General features: G+C 38.3%; 1 protein-coding gene across 1 annotated transcript in view; it reads right to left on the bottom strand.

The window, feature by feature from the left end:
• The window catches only part of RAB21 (RAB21, member RAS oncogene family), a 34,639-nt gene extending 7,957 nt beyond the window's left edge, over window positions 1–26,682 (bottom strand). Inside the window, exons 1-4 of the mRNA XM_054445438.2 lie at window positions 26,245–26,682; window positions 11,904–11,963; window positions 11,058–11,165; window positions 7,749–7,812 (exon numbers count right to left, since the gene is read on the bottom strand). Of these exons, the coding sequence (XP_054301413.1) occupies window positions 7,749–7,812; window positions 11,058–11,165; window positions 11,904–11,963; window positions 26,245–26,409 (397 nt within the window). The 5' untranslated portion in view covers window positions 26,410–26,682. The remainder of the gene's footprint in view (window positions 1–7,748; window positions 7,813–11,057; window positions 11,166–11,903; window positions 11,964–26,244) is intronic.
• Between the last annotated feature and the right edge of the window lie 203 nt (window positions 26,683–26,885).

Below are 26,885 nucleotides of genomic sequence, written 5' to 3'. Positions count from 1 at the left end.
TTTGAGGGATACCAGAGACCTAGAGATAAACCTATGATTCTTAGGCAAGTGTAAATGATCAAAAGTAAGAGCAAAATTTTCTACAGTTCCCATTAACTTAGAGCCGGTCAATAATCAAGTTTGGCTATTTTAGTGGTTACGAAAATACATTAAGCAAGCCTCTTGGATCCTACGAGTATTTTGGTTTCCTGGATGATATAAGCCGGTTAAAGTAAAAATTAAAGTGTACAGATTTTTAAGTACTCCACAATTATAAGGGGAAAAACTGTATTCTTTTTTTTTTTTTTTTGAGACGGAGTCTTGCTCTGTCACCCAGGCTGGAGTGTAGTGGCACCATCTTGGCTCACTGCAAGCTCCGCCTCCCGGGTTCACACCATTCTCCTGCCTCAGCCTCCTGAGTAGCTGGGACTACAGGCGCCCATCACCACGCCTGGCTAATTTTTTGTATTTTTAGTAGAGACGGGGTTTCACCGTGTTAGCTAGGATGGTCTTGAACTCCTGACCTCGTGATCCGCCTGCCTCGGCCTCCCAAAGTGCTAGGATCACAGGCTTGAGCCACCGCGCCCGGCCGGAAAAACTGTATTCTTTGTTTAAAAAACAATTTTAGTGAGTTATTAAAACTTAATATATGTATATCATGCAGATTTAAATTATAAGGTTAGCTCTCCTTAAACAACAGAACCAAACTGAGATCATACTTTTAAAAAAAGCCACCAGAACAAAAATGAAGAAACTGCAAAATACTGATTCCTTGAACTTAAGATGAGTTGGCTGGACACACAGAGTGCTAAAGGTAATAAAAACAGTAGATAACGATAAGGAAAAATACCCTACGGAAGGACACTTCAAACAAACATTTTTATTCTATTATGGCTTTTAGGGAGAAAAGAGAAATCTTACAAATAAGGTTACTCTTTTTCTTGGAACCATATAGATTCTTGGAGACAACTTCAGATAAATTTCAGATAAGGCATTGAAATAAGCACCCAATAAAAGATAAAATGTTTAGCACTGAGGTGGACAAGTCCAAAGGTTCTATATATTGAGGACCTCGAATAATCTGAGAACCTAGTTGCTGGCAACTGCAAGAAACTATCTGCCACCATAGCCTAAGAATCAGAGAGAGGGAAGTAGACAATACTAAAACTCAGTGGATACCAACAAATTCAGTAACAAACTCTTCCTTATTTGAACAGCTATCTACCACAGCAAGAAGTTTCATATTAGTTCTAACTTCCTACATTATATTTGTCATTGGAAATTTTAATTAGCTAAATATGACAATGTCTGACAGTAACCAGAGGAAAAACCGTCGTGTTATTCTGTAAAGAATGCAAAAAGCACCACCTGGTGGCCAGTGGCTCCAACAAACAGGAACAAGATTCTGCCTCATAAAGGTAAAATAAGATAGTCTCCTACTAAAAGTAGCAATATTAATTTTGCTTCAATTACCTAAAACCCTACGGAATTTTTTTCTAGGTATTTAATGGCTCATTTTCCAAATTCCATCAATATCATCAATACCTATAAAAAGAGTGAAGAGAGGAAAAGTAGGCAATCACCTTACTGCCTCAAATGAACATTTAGGAGAAATTATTCAGACACTGCTTTATTATTTAATAATAAGTTAAATGACTAATTTTAATAAATCAGGCCATTAATAAATAGCTATCTATCTTAATAGCCTATTATTTTAAACTTAAAACATTTTAAATCTAAATAACTATTATTTCTTTGAATAATCAGTGTTCACAATGGATTGACAGCACAGAATACATTGCAGAAACCTGACTGGCTAGTGACTGACCTCTTTCCAAAGCTCAAAAACCCTTTTAGTTTCTATATTTTTTCAAAAGCAAGACAGCTAAGGAGTAAGGCTTTGAGACTCATATCTGCTTCAATACTACTGTGCAGCTACATACGGAACTTTCTGATAGGCTTAAACACCTGAAAACAAGGACAATAACCAAAGTAAGCACCTACTTAAAAGTATAGTACTATAGAGAATTAAAAACATAAACAAATAGGCTGAGACTATTGGAAAGGGAGGGAAAAAGCTACCCTCTAAGTTAAGCAGATCTTCCTTAAAAATACATATTTGAATTAAGAACATAGAAGGGGCATGTCCACTGCTAAGGGCAAATGGCCTAATAATGATATAAAACTAGAATCATATTATGCTTAGACTGGATGGTTGTGGGGCACAGTGGAAAGAAGCTTTCAAAAAGCTTTCAAATGTGATAAAACTTGTTTTTAAGTCCTTGCTTACTCCATAACTGTAAGTTTTTTTGTTTTACCTTTTTTTAAGACAGGGTCTTGCTCTGTCACTCAGGTTGGAATGCAGTGGCGTGAACATGGCTCTCTGCAGCCTCCACCTCCTGGGCTCAAGCGATTCTCCTGCCTCAGCCCCGAGTAGCTGGGACTACAGGCACACACCACCACATCTGGCTAATTTTTGCATTTTTTTGCAGAGATGGGGTTTTGCCATGTTGCCCAGGCTGGTCTCAAACTCCTGGACTCAAGCAGTCTGCCCACCTTAGTCTCCCAAAATGCTCGGATTAAAGGCCAGAGTCACCACGCCTGGCCATAACTGTAATATTTTGGACAAATTAGTTAACCTCTGTTAGTCTCACTGTGTGCATGTGTTGCTAACAAACCTTGCAGGGTTGATGTGAAAATAAGATATATGTAAAAGGCCTAGCATATACTATATGCTCAGTAAAGAACAGTTATTAATATTAATGACATTCATCACAGTGAATAATCAAATGGAGTCAATATTGTTATAAGAGAATTAAAGTCCACGATAGGTAACACAAACTTACTCCTGACCTCAAATGATCCGCCTGCCTCAGCCTCTCAAAGTACTGGGATTACAGGGGTGAGCCACCGCGCCTTGCAGGTAACACACTCTACCATCATCCTACTGGCTTCATCTAGCTAACTTAGTTTATCCAACACTTGGTCTAGGAAATTTTCCCTTATCTCCCCCTTGCACCCCAAATCTAGTTTGTTTGCTTTTGTGCTCTCATAGCATTCCATTCTGCATTTTCCTTCCATAGCATTTACTATAACATATAATAATAGCTTGTTTTCCTCTCTTTTTCCACACAAGAAACTCTGGGAGGACAAGAATCATATCTATTGTGTTTATTTATTCACTACACTATTCCCAAAGCCTGGCACATAGTAAGCAATGAAGTGTTTATTAAGGATATGGGCTTGAAGTGGCAGGCAGATCTGAGTTAAAATCCCAGGTCTACTTCTAACAAGCTATGTGACTTTGGGAAGTTTCAAGGTCTCTAAGCACATTTTTTCATCTGTAAAATGAAATGGTCTTCCCCTCAGCATTGTCAGGAGGCTTAAATGAAATAAAAAATGTGTAGTTCTTAAAACAGTGCCTGGCACTCAATAAATGGTGACTACGATTGATAATAAATATTTGTTCAAGAAACATACAAATATTAAGGATAGACTAGATGCAGAATACTATCAACCACAGCCAAGAGTGCCTATCAATGGATTAATGACAACCTAGAGGAAAAAGTCTCTGCTATTGAAACATGTGGTTCTCTATTACTGGTTAGCACATGGATATCAGGGACTTAGATAAGGACCTAGGAGGTTAAGTATTCAATTTACACATGAAAATGCTAGTAGACTATATATCAAACATAAAGATTCAAAAACATGACAAACTGAAATTTCTACTTAGCTTTAAATAGTTACATGAGAACAAGCTGGGAAACACCTGGCTGAATAGCAATACTTATAAAAAAGGACTTGAGATTTTGGATAACTATAACCTATGTAAAAGAGACTAGTTGACATGTCTGCTAAAAAATCTAAGCAGTCTCAGGCAATCCTGATAGAAGGCCAGTGTGAGGAGACAGACAGGGTCTATAAGAACATACTAGCTCAACAACATTTGGATTCTATGGTTTATTTCCAAGTGTGGGAGACATACTGACACAATAAAAAAAACCTAGGAGAGAAAATGATCAAGATGATCAGAATGTCTGGAAGGTAGGCCACATAAAAAAACAGCTGATCTAGAGAATTTGAGACTTAAAGTGAGCTGTTTAAGTAGTCTTCAAATGCTTGAAAGGTTATCTTATGTAAAGAGAAAAGAATAAATTCTTGTCAAATGTTTACCTCTATGCCAAGTATTTTTCAAATCATTATATAACCTTCATCATAACCCTGAGAAGTAGTATTATTATTTCAAAGTTACTAATAAAACAGAAGAGAGAATAAACACTGAACTACTACAACAGAGGATAAAAATCAAGAAGTGGGAAAAACAATGCAAATGTCCATCAATAGCAAAACGGATAAACTGTGGAGTATTCATAGATTAAAGTTTTAGCAATCAGAATAAAATGAACTACAACTATATACAACATAGAGGAATCATAGGCACATAAAGTCAAAAAAGCCAGACACAAAAAGAGTTAATATTATATGATTCCATTTATATAAAATTCAAAACAAAACTAACTCATGAAGTAAAAAGGATAGTAACGGGGGTGGGGAATGGTGAGGGGAAAACAAACTGTGAGTGCTGGGATGAAAAAGCAACACAACTCAGGGTCCTTAGGTACTGCTTACACTGTGCGATTTTCATTTTGTGAAAATTATGTTATTGAAGATTTGTACACTTTTCTGTACATACAATGAAAAACTCACTTTAAAAATCAGTTAAGTGAAGGATACAGGGAGTATGATTGCAGCTAAATGTGAAGAAAAATTCGTTTATTGCACTGTGTCAGAAAAAATAGGTTGTTCTCCAACACCAGCGTGTATGTACACTAAATCAGAATTAACAGCACACAGTGCCTGGTACAAAGAAGCCACTCAAAAATACTTGTAGAAGAAAGAAAGGTGGGGTGAAAGAGGGAATTAATTCTTAGTCCCATCCACAGAGATTTTTATTTAGTGTATCTGTAACGATACAAAAAACTTTTTTTTTTTAATCCTTTAAGTTACCCTAATAAGTTTGGGAAAAGTGGTAAAGAAGCTCTCAGAATTCTTTTTTTTTTTTTTTAAGCGGGAGACTGGAGTTTTATTATTACTCAAATCAGTCCCTGAGTTCTCAGAATTCTCCCAACTCTGAATTCCAAGTAAAATTCCATGTCACACTTGTCAACAGAAGAAAGTGAGAGCTTTCTATACTTCACACTAATAATTAATAAACAATATATAATATTAAATGGGGTATTTGACCCTACCTGAGGCAGTAGGCTACCAGATCCAATATTCCTAAAACTTCTTATAATATGAACATTAAAAATATACACTTTATATATAAAATCTTTAAAGAAACCAATTCACTATCTGGCAACCACTCTCTCTGATGCTCCAGTGAAAGTATCTTCCCTGAGGTTCAATTTAATGTTATGCCTTCAACTTTTAGAGAGGGGCAACATATAAGGTACTTCATTGAACATTAAAAAAAACAAACAAACACACTTTAAACTATTCATGAGCTTATTTACTTTACATGTTACTTTGTGACCTCGGTCAAGTAACAAGCTCTTGGGGTTTCCTTGACTTTATGTATATGTTAGTAATTTCTATCTTCAGAAAGATGATCAGAATCCCAAAATATTAAATCTTCAGTCATTCATCTACTGTGGCCACTTCCACTCCTAGTAAGTCCATATACCACACAAAGTTACACAAAACTCAGTAATGATTAGCTGTAGCTTTGGTTCCAAACCTCCAAGTAGCCTACTACTTCAGTGTTCCAGTCTGAAATATTCCTGCCTAGCCTAACATCTAGCATCTAGACCAAAACGCAGGGGAAATCATCTTGCTTTTTTCCCCCAAGACTTGCCCCTGATCTGGGACTATAAGGTTACCAATGTAACGGTGGCAAGAGATAAGAAATGTAAACTCACGTTAAAAAAAATTATTGGCCGGGTGCAGTGGCTCACGCCTGTAATCCTAGCACTTTGGGAGGCTGAAGCGGGTGGATCACGAGGTCAGGAGTTTGAGAACAGCCTGGCCAATATGGTGAAACCCTGTCTCTACTAAAAATACAAAAATTAGCTGGGCGTGATGGTGCATGCCTGTAGTCCCAGCTGCTTGGGAGGCTGAGGGAGAAGAATCGCTTGAACCCAGGAGGCGGAGGTTGCAGTGAGCTGAGATCACGCCACTGCATTCCAGCCTGGGTGACACAGCGAGACTCCGTCTCAAGAAAAAAAAAATTATTAAGGCTAAAAGCAGAATTTCCCCAAACTGACCATTCCATTCTTTCATTTCCCCAGATACTACCTTTGTCTTCCACTGAAATGATCCTACTCTGGCTTCTCCCGTATTGCTTTTAATATTATCAGGTATGTAGAAAGAAAGCGAGAAAACAGCATGAGGCTATACATCGTAAGGATTAGTAACCTAAGAGTCAGAATGACTTCATTTCAAATCCGATCTCTGAAAGCTACCTGACACTGGGCAAGTTATTATCTCCAGGACTCACCTTCCTCTATAAAACCCTCATAGGATTATGAGGATTACATGAGATAATGTCTGTGAGTATACAGCACAGTGTCTAGTATACTTTTATTGTTCAATACTTGTGATATCATAGAAATAATAATCTAAAGAAAAAGGGAACCAAAGAGAAATTCCAGAAGTCCAAAAGTGAGTTGCAGAGTTCCTTTATACCCATTAGGAATATTCCTCCTCCCTGGGATCATGATCTACTTGTATCCTTATGGTCAAATCTGACCATTACTCAAAAATGTGTAGGTAAATGTACGGAATAAGAACACAGGCCTAAGTCATTTCCTTAATTTTATTTTAAAGTAGTTACTAAACTTTTTTTCTAAGCAAAATCATACAGTGAAAAAGAAAGGTCAAACTGAAGCAAGGCTGAGAAACTTGAAGCCCCAATTGTTTAGTTTCCATTTTGCTCCCCAAGGCATTCCTTAGAGTTTGAATCTCCTGGAAAATCACTTCTAAATCCTAAATTATTCTTTTTTTTTTTTTTTTTTTTTTTTTTTAAAGACAGAGTCTCGCTCTGTCGCCCAAGCTGGAGTGCAATGGTGCGATCTTGGCTCACTGCAACCTCCACCTTCTGGGTTCAAGCCATTCTCCTGCCTCTGCCTCCCAAGTAGCTGGGATTATAGATGCCCACCACCACGCCCAGCTATTTTTGTATTTTTAGTGGAGCGGGGTTTCACCATGTTGGCCAGGCTGGTTTCGAACTCCTGACCTCAGATGATCTGCCTGCCTCAGCATCCCAAAGTGCTGGGATCACAGGCGTGAGCCACTGTGCCCAGCCTATTCTTTTTTTTTTTTTTGAGATGGAATCTCACTGTATCACCCAAGCTGGAGTGCAATGGTGCGACCTTGGCTCACTGCACCCTCTGCCTCCCAGATTCAAGCGATTCTCCCACTTTAGTCTCCCAAGTAGCTGGGACTACAGGCATACGCCACCATGTCTGGCTTTATTTATTTATTTTTTTGTATTTTCATAGAGACAGGGTTTCGCCATGTTGACCAGGCTGGTCTTGAACTCCTGACCTCAGGTGATCCACCCACTTTGGCCTCCCAAGGCGCTGGAATTACAGGCGTGAGCCACCACACCAGGCTAAATCCTAAATTATTCTAAAATATTTATATTAATATGCCATTCTTCCTTTCTCATATAACTTTAAAACAAAAATTACTTGTTTATAATGTCTTCAATAAAACATTAAGGAAACGGAGGACTTTTTTAAAAAAAAGGTAATGATGCTTACCAACTATACATAAACAGATTTCATTTCCCAACATTTTCCGTAATTCTTTGACCCAGTTTTTTACCTGTATATACAAAAGAGCACATATTAAAACAAATCCTGTTGGAATTACTACTATCACAACACCCAGAAAACTCAACACTGTCAAAATACCTCAGAATTTTAAGAGTCTATATTATTTAGTTATTACTAGAAATGATTCACTGAAGAATCATTTATTGCCAGGTTGTATTGCAAACTATATACATATAAACATACAATTGAAAAATATACAGAAGCAACTCTAATTATAAATTTGCATCAGTCTTCCACAGATCCAAGCAAAGCTATTCACTAGAGCAAAAGCATATCAACTCTAGCTTGATAACAGATGCTTTAACAATATAGATAACAGTGTCACTTTGGACTTAGTAACACATGGGTTTAAAACAGTCTTTTATACCCTAATTGATTCCTAAATAGAGGGCAAAGGAGCTTCAGTGTCACACACTTAAAGACAAAAAAAAAAAAAAATGTATATAAGCACCAAAAAAAATTAAGAGTGCTAAAATAATTCCATCATTTAGTGTATGACAGGGATTTGCAACCTTGGCAATACTGACATTTTAGTACAGATAATTCTTTGTTGTGAGGCACTGCTCTGTGCAATGTATGATGTTTAGTAACATCCCTGACTTCCTACCCACTAGATGCCAAGAGCATCCGCCAGTTGTGACAACCAAAGATGTCTCCAGGCATTGTCATCCCTGGTAGAGAACCAATGATATACAGTAACTCCAGTTATGAACTGATTCTCCAGTATGAATGAAGAATAGTAGCAGACACGGTTGGCAGTAAACTGGAATTAAGTAGATTAATCTTTTGAACTCATGATTTTAAATGTTGATTATAATAACAGAATAAAAGGCAAACTTGGACACCTGCCTTCATTCTTTGCAATGAAATTTAATCTGGATGTAATCGAATCACACTGATACACATATATCTGTAAATTCCAAAAATTACATTAGCTATGTGGTAACCACTTACTGTGCATCTGGTCTTATGGCGTACAAATGTTAACACTTCCACATTCCTATTCTCTACAGAATGCAGAGGAACTATCTTTGGCAACCCAAAATCCTTATAAAAGCAAAGGTAGTTATCATCACCACATTATCTTTATAACAGCACTGAGTGACAGTTTTCTCAGTATAGCCCCACCTTTTTGTTTCATTCACATATATGTATAAAGTTTTCAAAGCATTTAACTTCCACTTCATTGATTTCACATAAGAAAAATTTGACTTAAAATTTTATGCCAATACAATTGGCATAAAATATACATCTTCATTACCTCAAAAGAAACATAGCAGAATCCAATTATGTATTCCTCCCTTCCATATGCATATAGTATCACAACCTACTAATCTGATCAATTTTTTTAAAAAAATCTTGTTAGTCATTTCAAATTAGATACCCCTCCACAAGAACTCTATCTATTCTTTACCCCCATACATTTTTGGTGAGTTAGAGATAGTCACAAATTCTTTGCCAATCTTCCCATTAAGTGGTAGAGTTAAATTCCCCACCCTCTGAATTTGGGCTGGCCTTGTAACCTGCTTTGACAAGAGAATGTGGCAGAAGTAATGCTGTGCCAATCCCAGAGCTAAGTTTTAAGAACGCCTGGTAGCTTCTACTTTTCACTCTTAGGATCCAGTTGTCATACAAAAAGCTTAAGGTAGAATACAGAATAATGACAGAGCACATAGAGAGAGTACTGGACGATAAGACACCAGATATAGTGAGAGGCCAGATGGAGAACTAGGCCTTCTTAGATATTCCAGCCCCAGCCAAATTCCCAGTTCAGTGCAGCTCTATGAGTGACTCCAGTAACATCACAAAGAGCAGTAGACCTGCCTGGTCAACCCACAAAATCATGAGAAATAATAAATTATTGTTTTAAGTCAAAAATTTTGGGGGTTTTGTTACATAGCAGTAGACAACTGGTCACTTTTCAACCTAAATGACTCGATCTTCTTTTTTTTTTTTTTGAGATGGAGTCTCGTTCTGTCACCCAGGCTGGAGTCCAGTGGCGCAATCTAGGCTCACTGCAACCTCTGCCTCCCCAGTTTAAGCAATTCTCCTGCCTCAGCTTCCCAAGTAGCTAAGATTATAGGCATGTGCCACCACACCCAGCTAATTTTTTTGTATTTTTAGTAGAGATGGGATTTCACCATGTTGGTTGGGCTGGTCTCTAACTCCCAACCTCAAGTGACCCGCTGTCCTCGACCTCCCAAAGTGCTGGGATTACAGGCGTGAGCCACTGTGCCTGGCCTCAATCTTCTCTTAATAAAATACTTAAACTATGTCTTTTCATGCAAAAAGCCAGAGGGAGATAACAAACAGCAGCACCAAAACAACTTTTAAAAATCATTAAATCTACAAGGTACCTATTGTTTCATTTTCTACTTCTTGAATTAAGTTTTTCCATATATCATTAATAACCCAAGGGCTAACTTGTATATCTGCTCTATCAGATTTAACTGGGAAAAAAAATAAAGAGAAAAAACAAAACAAACAAGTTAAGTAATTTTACCAAGAACAAGCCTGTAACTCAAGGCAAGAAAAGCTTCTTCCTTGGCATTACTCCCTGTAGTTACACATTGTTGACATATTCCAAGAATAGCTTTAGGAGGAATGGTCAAATAAGTAACCCATCTGATTGTGATGAAAATTCAAAGGTAATTAAATGGTAACTCATTTTTGGTCCCAAACAACTTTAAGAGTCATACATATGTGGTGTGTATTTGAAGGGAAGTAAACTAATGAGACAACTTTAAGACTGTCCTTTCAAAACTTTTATTATATTTGGCAAGGAGAAAGCTTAAATGTGATTTTGTTCCTCCTTTTTTCTCTTCACAATAAAGGAACACGTCCAGCCACACCAAGTTTAAGAGCCCAATGCGTATGGAATTAAGGAAATATGTGTGATTTTTCCTTAAGAGGGAAAAACAAAAGCCCCCATATTTTTCTGAAGCTCAACTTCAAATATTTCCCTTCCCTAATTATTTGAGAAAGCCATGTAATAAGCCATTAATTATTCTAACGTAAATTAATTCATAAGAATTAAATATTTCATTAAACGTGAGTATACCTCCATGTTGTAGGTGAAAAGAAAAATAAAATGTAAGTGGTCACCAGTTATGCACAAATTATATACTTTATTTTTAAAAACAAAACTAATCACATTAGTGAACAAAGGTATATTAATGGAAACTTGAAAAATTACTATTGTTCTTCTAAGACATCTACCCATGAATAGAATACCTTCTGAAAAGAATCTTCATCTGTTATGTCATAAACTAAAATAGCTCCATTTGAATCTCTGTAGTAAATTGGACCCAATGCATGGAATCTCTCTTGACCTGCCGTATCCTAAAGAAAGCAACAAATGCTTATTAGATCAGAAGAAAAATACAAATCTGCGATTGCAACTATGGTGAACTTTTTGATTAAACGGAAAATATGGCATAAAGTCACAGACAACCACAAAACCCTACTAACAGAAACAAAACAGCAAAACAGGCCACACAAAAAATTTTTAAGTTTTGACCAATATGTAATGTCTTAGTGATATACAAAAGTTACTTTTTCCCTCCCAACCTTCCTCCTCCTCAGCAACTTCCCCACCCCCATTAAAATACCAGTTTCAGTTGCCAGAGGGTCAAAACAGCCAACACAGTATTATAAGCCAGGAATAGGCTCTGCCCTAAGTTTAAGTTCCCACACTGGGAGAGACAGGGAAACGGCACATTCATCAAGATCACCAGTCAACAAGTATCCGCTGCATTATCCTCACTGTACTCTCCACCAGCCATTCCCTTAGAAGGCTGTGGAATATGGAGACACAGGGTGGGGAAAAAAAGGCCAGGCAAGCTGTCCACCCACCCTGTCCTCCCTCTGAAGTGGAACCCTTCTGAGTTGACCCTTCTCCAACTGAAAAGTTATGACAGCAATATTCAAATATACAATTATATTCCAGATATAATTCTCAACCAGATTTTAAGATTCTTTTTAATTAAAAAAAAAAGTGTTGGCTAAGCTCCAATTAACTTTAAAAAAAAGAAAAAAGGAAGAAGCCTCCATGCATAATAGTTGCAAAAGTTCACTTACCCATATGGCAAGGTTTACTCTTTTCCCACCAATATTTAACTTCTTTGTTAAGAATGATGCCTAAAAAGAGAAATATACATTAAACAATGTTTCATATAAAATAAGGTTCTTTATCCTAACAACTATTATCCTAACAACTATAGATGACTCAATCACCTCAATGTAAAAGTTATCTGGGAGAAAAAGTAATCACCAAGTTTTAAATTAATGATCAAATTGTTTCATTAAAGATAAGACATTATTTACATTTTTATCTAAAAAAAAATCTTGTTTTCTGAAAATAGGTTATACAAAACACACAGAAAATAAGTATTTTTTTCTTAATATTTTTCTTTATGTGGAACAAAATTTTCCCTAGAGCATTTAATATGATGCTACCTTATCTACTCACAGAAAGAAAGAGTCTAAGAGATTTCCAAGATAAAATAAATGTTTACTGGTGGTTTACTTAATGTACAACCATCAATATTATTCAAAATGGTTACACAATTACTTCATAACTCAACTGTTTAACATATATTCAATAATTATCCTAAGTATTAATGTCAGAGAAATGAAAGGACATTATACTCTATTAGAGAAATAAAAATAAAGAGAATTACGATTCCATGTGGTAACTGCTAAAATGGAGGGTCTTGCCAAATACACTGTAAAGATAGTACTGAGAAAGGAAGTATAACAGTTGTCTGAATGAGTCAAAGAAGGCTTCAGAGAGAAGGTAATGATCTCCCCTTTAGGAGCAGTAGGGATTGTTCCTGATAGATGAGTGAAGCCACTGAAGCCTCAAACACATGACCCCATACCGCAGGGAACTCCAAGTGGGTATGGTCAATACCAGAGATGAGACTGCATAGATGGACTTTACCTTGTGGGTCTCAATAAAACCTGTTCTAAGACACCAGACATGTATTTAGACACATACACACATGTCAGGTATACTTTGGAAATGCTATTTATTGATTTTTGTACACCAACAATGCACATTAACACATTAGGATGCTGCCAAAAGGAAGGCTAGCTGACTGTATTTATACAAGCATTTCCCAAACTCATTTGAACTCTTTTTCCCTGATTTTCTTCTGTATAGCACTGAACCTTTTTTTCCTGGAAAAATACCAAATTCATCCTAAAGAACAACTGTTTGAAGAAACAGGACTACTGACAAGGGAGAATCACTGAATGGTTTCAAGGAATGGGGAAACAGATCTATATTTTAAGAGAATGACCCTGGGATAGGAAGGGAGGTTGGACTAGAAAAGATAGGTAGAAAGAACACTATTACAAAATTGGAGAAAAATATAAAAAAGGAGATCTGAACTAAGGCCATGAAGATAGGAAAGAAAGAAGAGACTCGAGAGTTACTGAAGACGAAATATATCCAGAATCCAGAGTCAGCTGACATGTTTAAAGAAAAAGGAATAGAGAGCTGAGTTTAGACCTCTATAGAGATAGTCACATTTAGGTGTATTTATATAGAAGAAAGTGCAAAGAAGGTGAAACAGATAAAAGGTCAGGATGGTGAATTACTGAAGGAAAGAAACAATTGAGGTTTCTTTTACCTCAATTTCAGGAAGGTCTTTTTGCTATGGGCACACCACAGAAAATCAGAACTAAGAAAAGGCCACTGGATGTAGTGATTAACTAAGGAGTCTACAGATAAATATAAATGGCAGAGCTGGGTTCAAACTCATGTATGTCTGCTTTCAAGGCCCAAGCTAGCCTCAAGATATTTTTGTAAATAAAATAAAAATTATACAGAAAAGAAGAAAAATAAATCAAATGCCAAAACAGCAAAGTAACCTGAAAAATGAGAAGACCAAATACATGTTATGACAATAAATGACTTCTCCCATTCATCCTAGCATAGGAGCTAAGATTATATGAACTTTGGAGCAGAACCTGTGGATTTGAATCTCAGCTTTGCCACATACTAGCTGTGTAATTTATTTGAACTCAATCATTTTCATGGTTTCAATATCAATGCCACATGGAAAAAAAACAAAATCTGAATCCTATCCGAATATTTAATGGGTAGGTCAATTTAAGTGCCTTTTTTCAAACACATGTAAGAAAGACTGAACCAATCTTCTCCCCAAAATTGGATTTTCATTCTGACTTTAGTATTTTGATCACATTCGCCTTCTCATTGAAGTTTAGAAACTTAGAAATATCTTCTTAAGCCCTTGTCAGTCTATATGCCTCCAAAATGCACCAAGCCTTGTCTTCACATTTCCTCTGGGGTCTATGACCACCAGTCTCTTACTACGTCATAACATAAATACCTCTGGTTCACCTCACACCCCGCTCTGCATGCCATATTATCTTCCCAAAGCTTCCCTGGTTAAAACAAAAACAAAAACAAAACAAACAAACAAAAAAACACAACAACAACTTACAACTCATCGAAGGGTTCCCTAACAGGTTATCATTTTTAATAAGTATGCTTGAACATCCCTGCTGGCAGCTAATATAACCTTTTGGTCATGAGTGTTGTGGAGATTTCTCAGAAGAAGGGAGTGCATCAGAGTTGGTAAAGCTGCCTCATTTCTTTTCTACCACCCCCTCTGAAATTTCCCACCACTCTCCCACGGCAAATTTAAAGGACAGCAGTAAGTCTCCCTTAAGGAACTTTGGATACACAGAAACACTTGTATGGAAAGGGTACACATGACAACAATGATTATACAGAAAAACAAACACAATCAAATTATCTGTGTTCATTAATAGGTAAGTAGTTAAAAATTCACAAAAATAGCCCATCCATGCAGTAAAAACACTACACAGTCATTTCTACTACTGCTGCTAATACTAGCTAACATTTATTAAATGTTTATTTTCTGCCAAGTACTGTGCTATGCACTCTTCACAAAATCATTCATAAGCTGCTTCTTTATAAAAGTTGGGGAGCCCACATTTACAATTAAAAGTCTCAAAGCCTTATCTTTATATCCAAAGACTTCCACAATGTGTCCACATCTATCTTCTTAGGATAGCTTCCGATATTTCTTTACTTATTCTCCAACTTATGTGGCTTTTTTGCATCCTCTTCAATTCTTCTGTCCATAAAATTCCCCTCTAATTTGGGCCTATTCTCTGTTCTCTATCTGAATTTCACCTATCCAAATACGGCTCTTTTTCCTTGAAATTTCATGTTCTCTTATACTCATGCATGCAATGCACACAAATTTTTCTATCCTGAAGAATTTTGGGGAATTGACTCTGCATTTACTGCAGCTTATACTGTCTTACACTATAAATTATCTTTTCATGGGTATAAGTGTTCTGTTAAGTAGACTACATATTTTTATTTAACATTTCTACAGCACTTACAATGAAATGGGCAGTGTTCTAAGAGCTTCTCAAACATTAATTCACTTAATTCTCAGGTGCCAATAACACCCTGTGAGTCAGAGATAATTGTTATCCATGTATTACAGAAGTGGAAAATGAGGCATAAGGAGGGTAAATATCTTGCCCAAGTCACACAGTAAGGGACACAGTGCCACTTGAAATCCCAGGCAGTTTGGCTCCAGATATTAATTATAACTACTATGCTACGATACTTCCCAGACTGAGATCTGAGCTCTCTGACACTTCCTCTCTTGTGGAAGAAGTGGGGGGAAGTCATAGTACCCTGCCCATAATTGACAATCAAATACTGTTATTATAGATAAGCACATCTACAATATGCCCAGGTAAATCAATGCAGGTATAACTCAATTTAGTAGGAGATATGCTCCTAAGTTTCCTTCTTAATCAAATTATTTTAACTCATATATACGATGCACTAGTAAAGCATATTATCAAAGGATCCCTAGTAAATATTTTTTTCCTTCATAATGAAAAACTTAAGCCCTGCTCTATGGAAAGATTCTGTTTGGTAAATCATCTCATTTGATATAAATCCTAAGTTTTTAATATTTTATAGACATTTTCTTCAAGGGAGAACTCTTTTTAAAAAACTTTAGAAAACTTTTTTAAAAAATAAAATTATGAATATATTTAAGAAGAAAGCTGAAACATCAAGCTAGCAGCAAACAGGTATAAAAATAGGCACGTAGACCAATGGAACAATACAGAACCCAGAAATAAAGCCAAATACTTACACCCACCTGATCTTCGACAAAGCATATAAAAACAGAAATTTGGGAAAAGACAGCCTATTTAACAAAAGGTGCTGGGAAAACTGGCAAGCCACATGTAGAAGAATGAAATTGGATCCTCATCTCTCACCTTATACAAAAATCAACTCAAGATGGATCAAAGACTTAAATCTAAGACCTGAAACCATAAAAATTCTAGAGGATAACATTGGAAAAACTCTTCTAGACATTGGCTTAGACAAAGAATTCATGACTAACACCCCAAAAGCAAATGCAACAAAAACAAAAATGAATAAATGGGACCTAATTAAACTGAAACGCTTCTGCACAGTAAAATAAATAATTAGCAGAGTAAACAGACAACCCAGAGTGGGAGAAAATGTTCGTAAACTAAGCATCCAACAAAAGACTAATATCCAGAATCTACAAGGAACTCAAACATATCAGCAAGAAAAAAACAAATAATCCCATCAAAAAATGGGCAAAGGACATGAAAAGACAATTCTCAAAAGAAGATATACAAACAGCCAACAAACATATGAAAAAATGCTCAACATGACTAATTATCAGGCAAATGCAAATTAAAATCAAAATGAGATAACCCTTACTCCTGCAAGAATGACCATAATCAGTCAAAGTAACAATAGATGTTGGTGTGGATGTGATGAAAGGGGAACACTTTTACACTGCTGGTGGGAACGTAAACTAGAACAACCACTATAGAAAACAGTATGGAGACTATTTAAAGAACTAAAAGCATTATAGAACTATCATTTGATCCAGCAATCCCACTACTGAGTATCTACCCAAAGGAAAAGAAGTCGTCATATGAAAAAGACACATGCACACACGTTTACTGCACCACAATTCACAATTGCAAAGATATGGAACCAAACTGAGTGTCCATCAACCAACAAGTGAATAAAGAAAATGCTGTATATATACACCATAGAATACTACTTAGCCATAAAAAGCAATGAAATAATGTCTTTTACAGCAACTTGGATGGAGCTGGAGGCCATTATTCTAAGGGAAGTAGCTCAAGAATGGAAAACCAAATATTGTACATTCTCACTTATAAGTGAGAGCTAAGTTATGAGGATCCTGCAAAGGTGTAAGAATGATACAATGGACTTTGGGTACTCAAGGAGGAAGGTTTGGAGGAGGGTATGGGATAAAAGACTACATATTGAATATGGTGTACACTGCTCAGGTGCACCAAAATCTCAGAAATCACCACTAAAGAACTTATCCATGTAACAAAAAAACACCTATACCCCAAAAACTATTGAAATAAAAATAAAAATTTATAAAAAAAGACAGCAGCAAACAATCGAAAGGCTGAAATTTGTCTTTTCTTTTTTAACCACCTCTACCAGGCACACTTAATTTGGCCAGACTACCAATATACCACTGTAGTTATAATAATTACTCTGGAGCAGTGGTTCTTAATTCTTACATGGTAGTGAGGGTGCGAGAAGTAATTACAAACTTCTTTAAGAATATGAAGAAAGCCATGAACCTACTCACTCCCCAAAACACCACTCATACGCACATACTAAAAACAATTCCCACGTACTTCCAAGAGACTTATAAATGCCTGGCAACATCTCAGTAAAGAACTCCCAGTCCACAAACGGAAGGAGCGAAAGTGACATTAAACAATAGCCAATTCAAAAGGTTCTAGGACTATAGGAAGGGGAGAAAAATCATACTATGTGCCAAGCACTGTGCTTGGGCTTTTTCATTTAATTTTCAACAATTCTGTGAAGTAGATATTTATCCTTACTTTACAGCTGTGGACCTGATATTTTTTAAAAAAATACAGTGACTCACGGAAGGTCAGATAACTCAGCTGGATGCTGCAGTGGGTGGAAACCTGTCTGACTCTACAATGGTTTTTCCATTGCACAAAGCTAACTATTCTAGAACATACACACATTTCTTAACCTGGCACTCCTCCACTTGGACAGTAAGTGTTCTTGGACCCTAACCTCCCCAAATATTCTCAGGGTAGGTACAAAGTATTACTAGCAAGGATCCACGTAAGTAATGGCACATTCTCCACCCTACCTCCTTCAAATCCGGAGTTATTTCACCAGTACATCTTCTAATCTCAATTATTTCATCTTCTACGCTTTAGTGATATTACAAAATTAACAATCTTATTAGCTCATGTTGTTATCTGTAACTTGTATTAATACCTGATTCTTGTTTACCCAACAGCTTACTGGAAATCATAGTGGAAGACAAAAAAAGAAAATGCTATTTTAAAAAAAATCGACAGGTAATCACAGGGAGGAAGAAAAAATTAAAAATTTAAAAACTTAAAAAAAAAGGATTATGAGAGAAATAATAGGGAAAAAATGTATCTGCCAAGTTAAAGTCTTTTCATAACTTGTTTAATCAATTTTTTGGTTCTCTGTTAGCCGGACTATTTGCTGTGCTTGCTAACTACCATTCTGTCAAAGCAAACCACCTAAAGTAGTATTTGATAATTATAAGGTATCTGTTGAAAGCAACATAGTAACTACATTGTGAACAAATACTTTCCTGGCTTTATCTAGTATCAACTAAATTCAACAGACTTCATTAATTGGGGGCCTGCTGTTGGGGAGTGTATAAGTGTGTGTGTGTGTGTGTGTGTGTGCGCGCGCGTGTGTGTGTGCACGCGTGCAAAATAAATATTCTTGCTAGTTGCTAAAACTGGTGCAGACTTAAGTATTTAAAGAATAATGTACAATTATTTGTTAATTTTTAAAATAAAATTAAAAAAATGAATAAAGCGTTACCACTTCCAGACTGAAGAGATGACAGAATTCAGGCAGGTTAATTTATAAAATTAGCCCTCTCTAACAAGGCAATAAAAATTAGCTATCAAAAAACTAAGCTAGGCCGGGAGCGGTGGCTCACGCCTGTAATCCCAACACTTTGGGAGGCTGAAGTGGGTGGATCACCTGAGGTCAGGAGTTCGAGACCAGCCCGACCAACAAGGTGAAACCCCATCTCTACTAAAAATACAAAATTAGCTAGGCATGATGGTGGGCGCCTGTAATCCCAGCTACTCAAGAGGCTGAAGCAGGAAAATTGCCTGAACCCAGGGGGCAGAGGTTGCAGTGAACTGAGATCATGCCATTCCTCTCCAGCTTGGGCGAATGGGCGATACTCCATCTTAGGAAAAAAAAATAAAAACCTAAGCTAGGTGCTTGAATATTTCCACATTTCTTCTTAGTTTCTAAAAACAAGGATCATAATTAGTTTAGGAGTCCAAATAAAGACTTTCAAAAGGAAAGTCAAAGAATCATGTTTAAAGAGTAACTCAAAGAACAAAGCAGAAAATGGCAGTCAGATATAGAAATTTGTGTCCACATTCACAAAAACTCATTTCTTAAGTAAAACCACCCAAACTTCTATAAAATACTAATAAAATACTAAGCGGAAAAAGATTTTAAAAAGAACTTCAATTATTATACTGTATGAAGATATTATAATAAATCACTTAAATCAACAGTAATATGGTTTTCAAGGATACTTAGAAGATACTTTGAACACTCAAAATATTCTTTATGCAAACAAAGAAACCAAGATTCCTAGACTAAGACTATGATGCAAAATGTAAAACCACTGCTACAACCTGAATGCCAAGTGTTGCTCAGGTTAAGATGTGTTTAAAAAATAAATAAAAGCCGAGTGTCTCAAAAATAAAATAAAATAAATTTACTTTTAAGAAGTAGTAGACTAGGCCAAAAAAGGCATACCATTTTTTAAATTTATTTATTTTTATTTTTTTGAGATGGAGTCTTGCTCTGTCGCCCAGGCTGGAGCGCAATGGTACAATCTTGGCTCACTGCAATCTCTGCCTCCCAGGTTCAAGTAATTCTCCTTCCTTAGCCTCCTGAGTAGCTGGGATTACAGGTACCCACCATCATGCCTGACTCATTTTTGTATTTTTGTAGAGACGAGGTTTCACCATGTTGGCCAGGCTGTTCTTAAACTCCTGACCTCAGGTGATCCACCCACCTCAGCCTCCCAAAGTGCTGGGCTTACAGGTATGAGCCACCATGCCCGGCCATTTTTATTTTTTAAAAACAGGGTCTCACTATGTTGCCCAGGTTGGTCTTAAACTCCTGGGCTCAAGCTATCCTCCTGCCTGCACTTCTCAAAGTGCTGGGATTACTGAGCCACTATGCCCAGCTGGTACACCATTTCTATTTGTGGGACCCTGGAAATTTAATTCAAGTCTTTTTTATTTTTTAAGAGACAGGGTCTCACTCTGTCACCCAGCTGGAGTGAAGTGGCACAATCATAGCTCACTGCAGCCTCAATCTCTTAGGCTCAACTGATCCACCAGCCTCAGCCTCCTGAGTACCCAGGAATATGAGTGTGCACCACCATGCCCAGCTATTTTTTTTTTTTTTTTAAACTAGAGATGGAGTCTTGCTACATTACCCATGCTGGTTTTGAACGTGTGTCCTCAAGCAATCCTCCCACCTCATCCTCCCAAAGCATGGGATTATAGGTGCGAGCCACCGCACCCAGCCAAACCCAAGTCTTAGTTTCCTCATTTGCCCAACTGTTAAGATACTACCTGCCTAGCCAACCTTACAGCACTACTTTGTTAATCACCCAGGCACCTATCCTAGACTTCAGGAGACAGGCAGAATTCTACAGTTGGGACTCTAAAAAGAAAGGGGACTGTTGATCTTGATTCATCTTCAATAAGCACCTTCAATAAGGGAAAAAAAAGGGGTACATAACCCAGGAGCACAGATATAAAGAGGGCACACCAAATTGAGGAAGTGGTTAAAACCAAAATGGCACAATCCTTTAAGAATAAAGTCAAGAAAAGTAACTGATAGTTAAAGTACCTTGCTCATCTTTATATTCCCCAGCTAATACAATGTTTGACATATACCAAGTATAAAATATTTCTTGAATTTAACTGCATAGATTCAACAGTATTGCTTTCGTAAATTCCAGAGAAACAGTAGTAACTCCCTCATTCCAATTGTCTTTCTTATTTTTGCCAAGTTTATCAAAGCCTCAAATCAGCGAGGAAATCACACGAGAGCTTGGGGACTCTATACAAGTTAAGAGAGCTTACCTACAGGATTACTCCGTAACTATCAGTAACCTTGGAGCAGCTCTGGAAAAAGAGAGCCACACTAAAACACCAAAGTATGGCAAACGTCACAATTAAAAAAAAAACAAAAAACAAAAAAAAGAAAGTGAATTCCAGAAATGTAGATCTCAGTGAAAACACTAGAATGGATTTGCTTTATTTTAAAAATATTTAATCTATAAGCAATTTTAAAATGTAATGACCCCTCAAAGACAGCATGAGTTCTCAAAATAATTCACGTGAAAATAATCCCATTACCTTTTTTGACTGAATTACCATGAAAGAAAAACATAAATCCAGCATCATTTATTCATTTAACAGCAAACAGCAAACATTTATTAATCAAACATGTGCCAGGCTCTGTGCTAGTAGCTTTACATATGACGGCTGTCTATCTAATCCACACAAAGTCCTATGAGTAAGGTACTCCCATTTTACAGAAAAGGAGCTTGCTTACAGGCATTAGAATATCCTGTCAGGATCATGATGGCTATGAAGTGGGAGTTAAGAATTCAAACCCCAGTGTAACTTCAAAGTCCTTTCTCTTTTCACCACATTATATGGCCTCCTAATAGATCTGAGTACTGCAGAAACACAGTGTATCTTGTCTTCTGCAAGAATTTGACGAAGCATCTCATGATAACCTTGTGGGCAAGACAGATGTGGCTTGGGCAAAAAGGAGAACTGTAATGCTGGAGTAATTGTTTACATTTTATTAAGGGATTTGTGTCCACTAGGTAGTAGCCCATAGCAGTCAGTCTTCCATTATCATTAATATGCATAGCACTCCATTAACAACTGTTTCTTACTCAAGGGAAGGAGGAGGGGATGGCCTGCGGCCCATGCATGGCCCGAAAAAGCCCTTAAGATTCTATATGTCTACACAAAATTGCACTTCTGGTCATGCATCACTGGACTACAGTAAAACTTGCTGCAGAGCTTTGTACTTGGCCCTCTCTCTCTGCTTTCTTTCAAAGTCTTTAATAATGACCTGTTGAGAACATTAAAGGCATTCTTACCTAACTTTCAGATGACAAAGTTAAAAAGTAGCTAATCCAGACAGTAGATTCCACACCTTACTCCTTTGCATGTCCAGGACCCAACCCAGTGCCTGGCCCAAAGGAGCCCAGTCAGTGTTTCGTGAATTACAGAATCCAAATTAAAAAGGACATTAACAGGCTTAACTACTGGAGCAAATCTACCAAAGCCAACCTTAATGGGTCAAGTATATTAGAAACAAAAGAAAAAGCTTAACTACAATACCAAAGAAAAGAGAATTTGAGAGATACAAATAATGCCCTTTTTTTTGAAGCAATTAAGACTAAGATGTTTCAGTTGACAGCAAATTCAATATTTATCAAAGAGAAATTCTGAGAGCTTCCCTAAAAGTTCAGAGAATCTTTTCTACTTCAGTGTTGGTAAAGGATTCTCAACAGGAGAGGTGATAGCCTGCACTTCTCTGTTCAGTTCAAACCACCACACCTGGAATTATTTCTACAGCTCAAGGAATCACACTTTAAGGAAAGAAGGACAATGATTAAATAGTGCCTAGAAGAGATATCAAAATAGTGAAAGGGCCAGGCACAGTGGCTCATACCTGTAATTTCAGCATTTCAGGAGGCCCAAGCAGGAGGATTGCTTGAGCTCAGAGTTCTAGAACAGCATGGGCAACATAGCAAAACCTCGACTCTACCAAAAAAAAAAAAAAAAAATTTAGCCGGGCATAGTGGCGCACGCCTGTGGTCCCAGCTACTTGGAGGCTGAGGTGGAAGGATTACTTGAGCCCAGGAGTTGGAGGCTGCAGGCAGCTATGATATCACCACTAGAGCAAGACTGTGCCTCCAAAAAAAAAAAAAAAAAAAGTGAAAGGATCTAAAACGATGTCACTGTCACTGGAGATCCAGTTAAGGGAGCTAGAGTTGTTTACCCAAAAGACAAGATAGCTATCTTCAACTATCAGAAGGAATGTCATATGAGACACCAAGATTCAGAGGGGAGAATTAGGACTGAAAACTACAGGGAAACAGATTTTGGCTTTCTATACAGAAAAACTTATTAGAAATTAGACCTGTCTAAAAATAAAATGGGACCGGAAGTGGTGGCTCACACCTGTAATCCCAGCACTTTGGGAGGCTGAGGCAGGTGGATCACCTGAGGTCAGGAGTTCGAGACCAGCCTGGCCAACATGGCAAAACCCCATCTCTACTAAACATACAAAAATTAGCCGGGCATGGTGGCACGAGCCTGTAGTCCCAGCTACTCGGGAGGCTGAGGGAGGAGAACCACTTGAATCCAGGAGGCAGAGGTTGCAATGAGCTGAGATCGCACCCCTCCACTCCAGCCTGGGTGAGAGTGAGACTGTGTCTCAAAAAGAAAAAAAAAATTTAAAAATGAAATGGGACACCTTAGGACATAGTGAACTTTCCACTTTCCATAATACCAGTTCATTTCACCTCCAAGATGTTAAAAAAAAAAAAAAGGGGGGGGACAATCACTTGACTAAACATTAGAAGACCAAAATAGTGATCCATACATAAACTGTCTTAAATTCCTGTCAATCCTGCAATTCTTTGAAATGTATGAGAATGTACTTTATAAAATACAAAGTAGTTTACAGAGATAGGTACTCTGTTGACAAGAAAAAAGGTGAACTCTTCCTCTCATATCTTCTGACACGATTTCCTCGCCATTTGGAAATTAAAAGAATATAAATTGTGTCTTACAAGTCACATAAATCAAATTCCTCTGAAAAATTGTTAAGAGAAATGAGGTGAACTGATATCTCTGAAAGAGATTAGACACGTTGCTGTTTACATACATTGGTGTACAACAAAATCCTAAATTCTATAATATAATTCAGATATTAATACTGGATATCTACTATAACTTCGTCCTCCCCTCTGTAGTACAGTGGCTTTTCATATATTTAAAAACCTTTACTCTGCTTTTAGTTTCAAGAATGTTTTAGAAATTTAAAATGAAAGTGTAATTTTTAAGTTGAAAGGGTATGGCCAGGTGCAGTGGCTCACCCCTGTAATCCCAGCACTTCGGGAGGCCAAGGCGGGCAAATCACCTGAGGTCAGGAGTTCGAGACCTGCCTGGCCAACATGGTGAAACCCCGTTTCTACTAAAAATACAAAAAAATTAGCCAGGTGTGGTGGCACGTGCCTGTAATCCCAGCTATTTGGGAGGTTGACAGGAGAATCACCTGACCCAGGAGGTGGAGGTTGCAGTGAGTGGAAATTGCTGCACTTCAGCCTGGGCGACAGGGCAGGACTCACGTTATCTTTTGAAAAAAACGTGAAGACCTCAATTACAATAGTTTTCTTTTATCTTAGATCTTTGCATAAAGGAAAACACTAGATGAGTTATTTACCAATATCCCAAGGTAATGTGATTTAATTGCTCAAAATCTGAAGTCAGACAGGGGTTCAAATTTGAGCTTGGACACTCCTGCACCATTGACTCGTAATATTACTGCCAGCAAAATTACTCAACTAGACCTTTTTCCTCAGTTGTGGGGCTATCCACTAAACTATCCACTTCATAGGGTGTTATAAGAATTAAATGACAGAAAGCAAGTAAAATAATCAGCACAGTAAGAACTCACTAAATGTTAGCTATTGTTACTACTTTACCTAAGTAAATCTCTAAACTTCCAAACGATCCTAGGTATTTGTCCAGTTAACTTTCTTGATCTAAAACACCAGGCTGTCACTAATGACACTGAACAATAACAATTCATTATTAAAATTTTGTCAGTGTTCTGGTACAAGGATTTTTTAAAAATGGTTTCCTGGCACTCACTTTTTCAGATATGCTTTACATACGAGTAAAATCAGAGGAGTAAAAATAGAACATGGAATCAGAGCCAGAGCGTCTTGTAAATTCTAGACTCAGTAGTTTAATAATAGCATCAAACATCCAATGTCACAACAATTAGGAGATTACGCATTCTATTAAGTAGTGTCGATGTTCTCACATACTACACATTTACTAATTAAGACCTATTGTGCAAGTTGGGGCAGTAATTAAAGACAGACAACTTACACTGGACCAGGTCATCAGTGCTTTTTCTGTATATTTATCCTGACAACCCTATGAGCTAGATACTACTATTATGGCCATTTTAACAGAAGAAACAGGCACAGACAGGTTAAGTAACTTACCCAGTATGACACAGCTAGTTAAATGGACGGAGGTGAGACATGAACCTGGACAATCAGGCTCAAAAGTCCACTAGACTTTACTGCCTTTGACCAAATTGGTAAGTCAAATTAGTAGGATAAATTTCTTCTAATACATCAAAACTGATTTCTCTGGGAGAGTTGGGGTGAGTACAACTCCCTCAAAGGCCTGGCTTCACTCTCAATCAATGATAACATTTTAACACCTTTCCAATGTACCTGTAGAAGAAACCCGGCTTTTTATTACAGTTAAAGAAACTGAGTAACAGCAGCGGCTTTTAGTCTGGGGACCAATTGTTGGCCAGTATTCACTTGATGTTTCAGCGTGGGTCAATCGACCTCGCAGAATATGAGTGACCCACAAGTCAGACCCATGCAGGCTGCAATGAAACTGCGTAACACGCCTGGTCAAGCGGTCATTTCAAAAAACCTCCAGAGATGGCTCTTTTGCCATTCCTGTTACTCAGGACAAAATGGAACTTGCATAAACACTTAGTCATCAGTAAGCGCTGAAGTTACAAATCACCTAATTCGCAAAATCAAATGCGCAGCTAAGTTCCTAATTCTGAAAGAAAGAAAAGGAGCTAACATTTGGAGACTGCAACGCTTAAGACACCTGGGACCCAGGAAGTGCAGTAAATGGGAAAAAACAGCCCACGGACGGGGACCACAACGTGCGCAACCACCACGGGGGACACTGGGGACTTTTCAGGGCCCTTCCACTTCCCTCCTAACAGCCTGTCCTCGCGTCTACAGGCTGCCCCGACCTGGTGATTCCCCAGGGCGAATTCGGAAAGGTAAACCGAAGGCGGAGATGACAGGTCTGAGATTTGCCAGCCTAGATCCAGGGGACCGGGGCGGCAAAGTTTCCCCAGCCCCGGAGGGGTAGGGGCCCTGAGGCGCCCCCTCCCGCTCCCCGAGGTCCGCACCTGCAGAGTGGTGATGTGCTTGTCGTTAAACTTGTTCTCGCAGTAACGCAGCACCAGCGACGTCTTCCCCACGCAGCCTTCCCCCAGCAGCACCACCTTGAACGAGTAGGCTCGGCCCGCCGCCGCCGCCCCGCCGCCGCCGCCGCCGCCGCCGGCCGCAGCCATCCCGTCGCTTCCCGGCCGCCCGAGCCCGAGTGTCGCGCCGCCCTCCCGACAGCCGCGGCAGCGCCTTCACAGCCACGGCCGGCTCAGCCCCCACCGCCCCGGCCCCGCCGACCCGGGAGCTGTCCCCACGCCCTCCTCGGGCGAGGCCTGGAAGGGCTGAGGGAAAGTCCGAGAATGAAGGGCCCCAGCCCACCACGTCAGGCACCGGAGGAAAGGCGAAGAACGATCTCTCTTTGCCTCCCTCTAATGGCGTCTGCTTCCTCCTACGTCACACCTCGGGTCACGTGAGCGCCGGGGCCAGGGCGGCCCCTGCGACTAGCCCCAGAAGAACGTGCCTGGACGTGGGCGGGGCTTCTGGGGCATCTCCCGGGGTGGAGCTGGATGTGAGTCGAGCGCCTACTGGCAATCTAGGGCAGAGCCCCGCCGCTTGCGAGCCACCTCTGCTCTTCAGTTGGTGGGAGCCTGCGGGAATAAGG

Source organism: Pongo pygmaeus, chromosome 10 (genome assembly GCF_028885625.2).
Source record: "Pongo pygmaeus isolate AG05252 chromosome 10, NHGRI_mPonPyg2-v2.0_pri, whole genome shotgun sequence".
NCBI classification, from domain to species: domain Eukaryota; kingdom Metazoa; phylum Chordata; class Mammalia; order Primates; family Hominidae; genus Pongo; species Pongo pygmaeus.
This window is presented reverse-complemented; position numbering and strand designations above follow the sequence as displayed.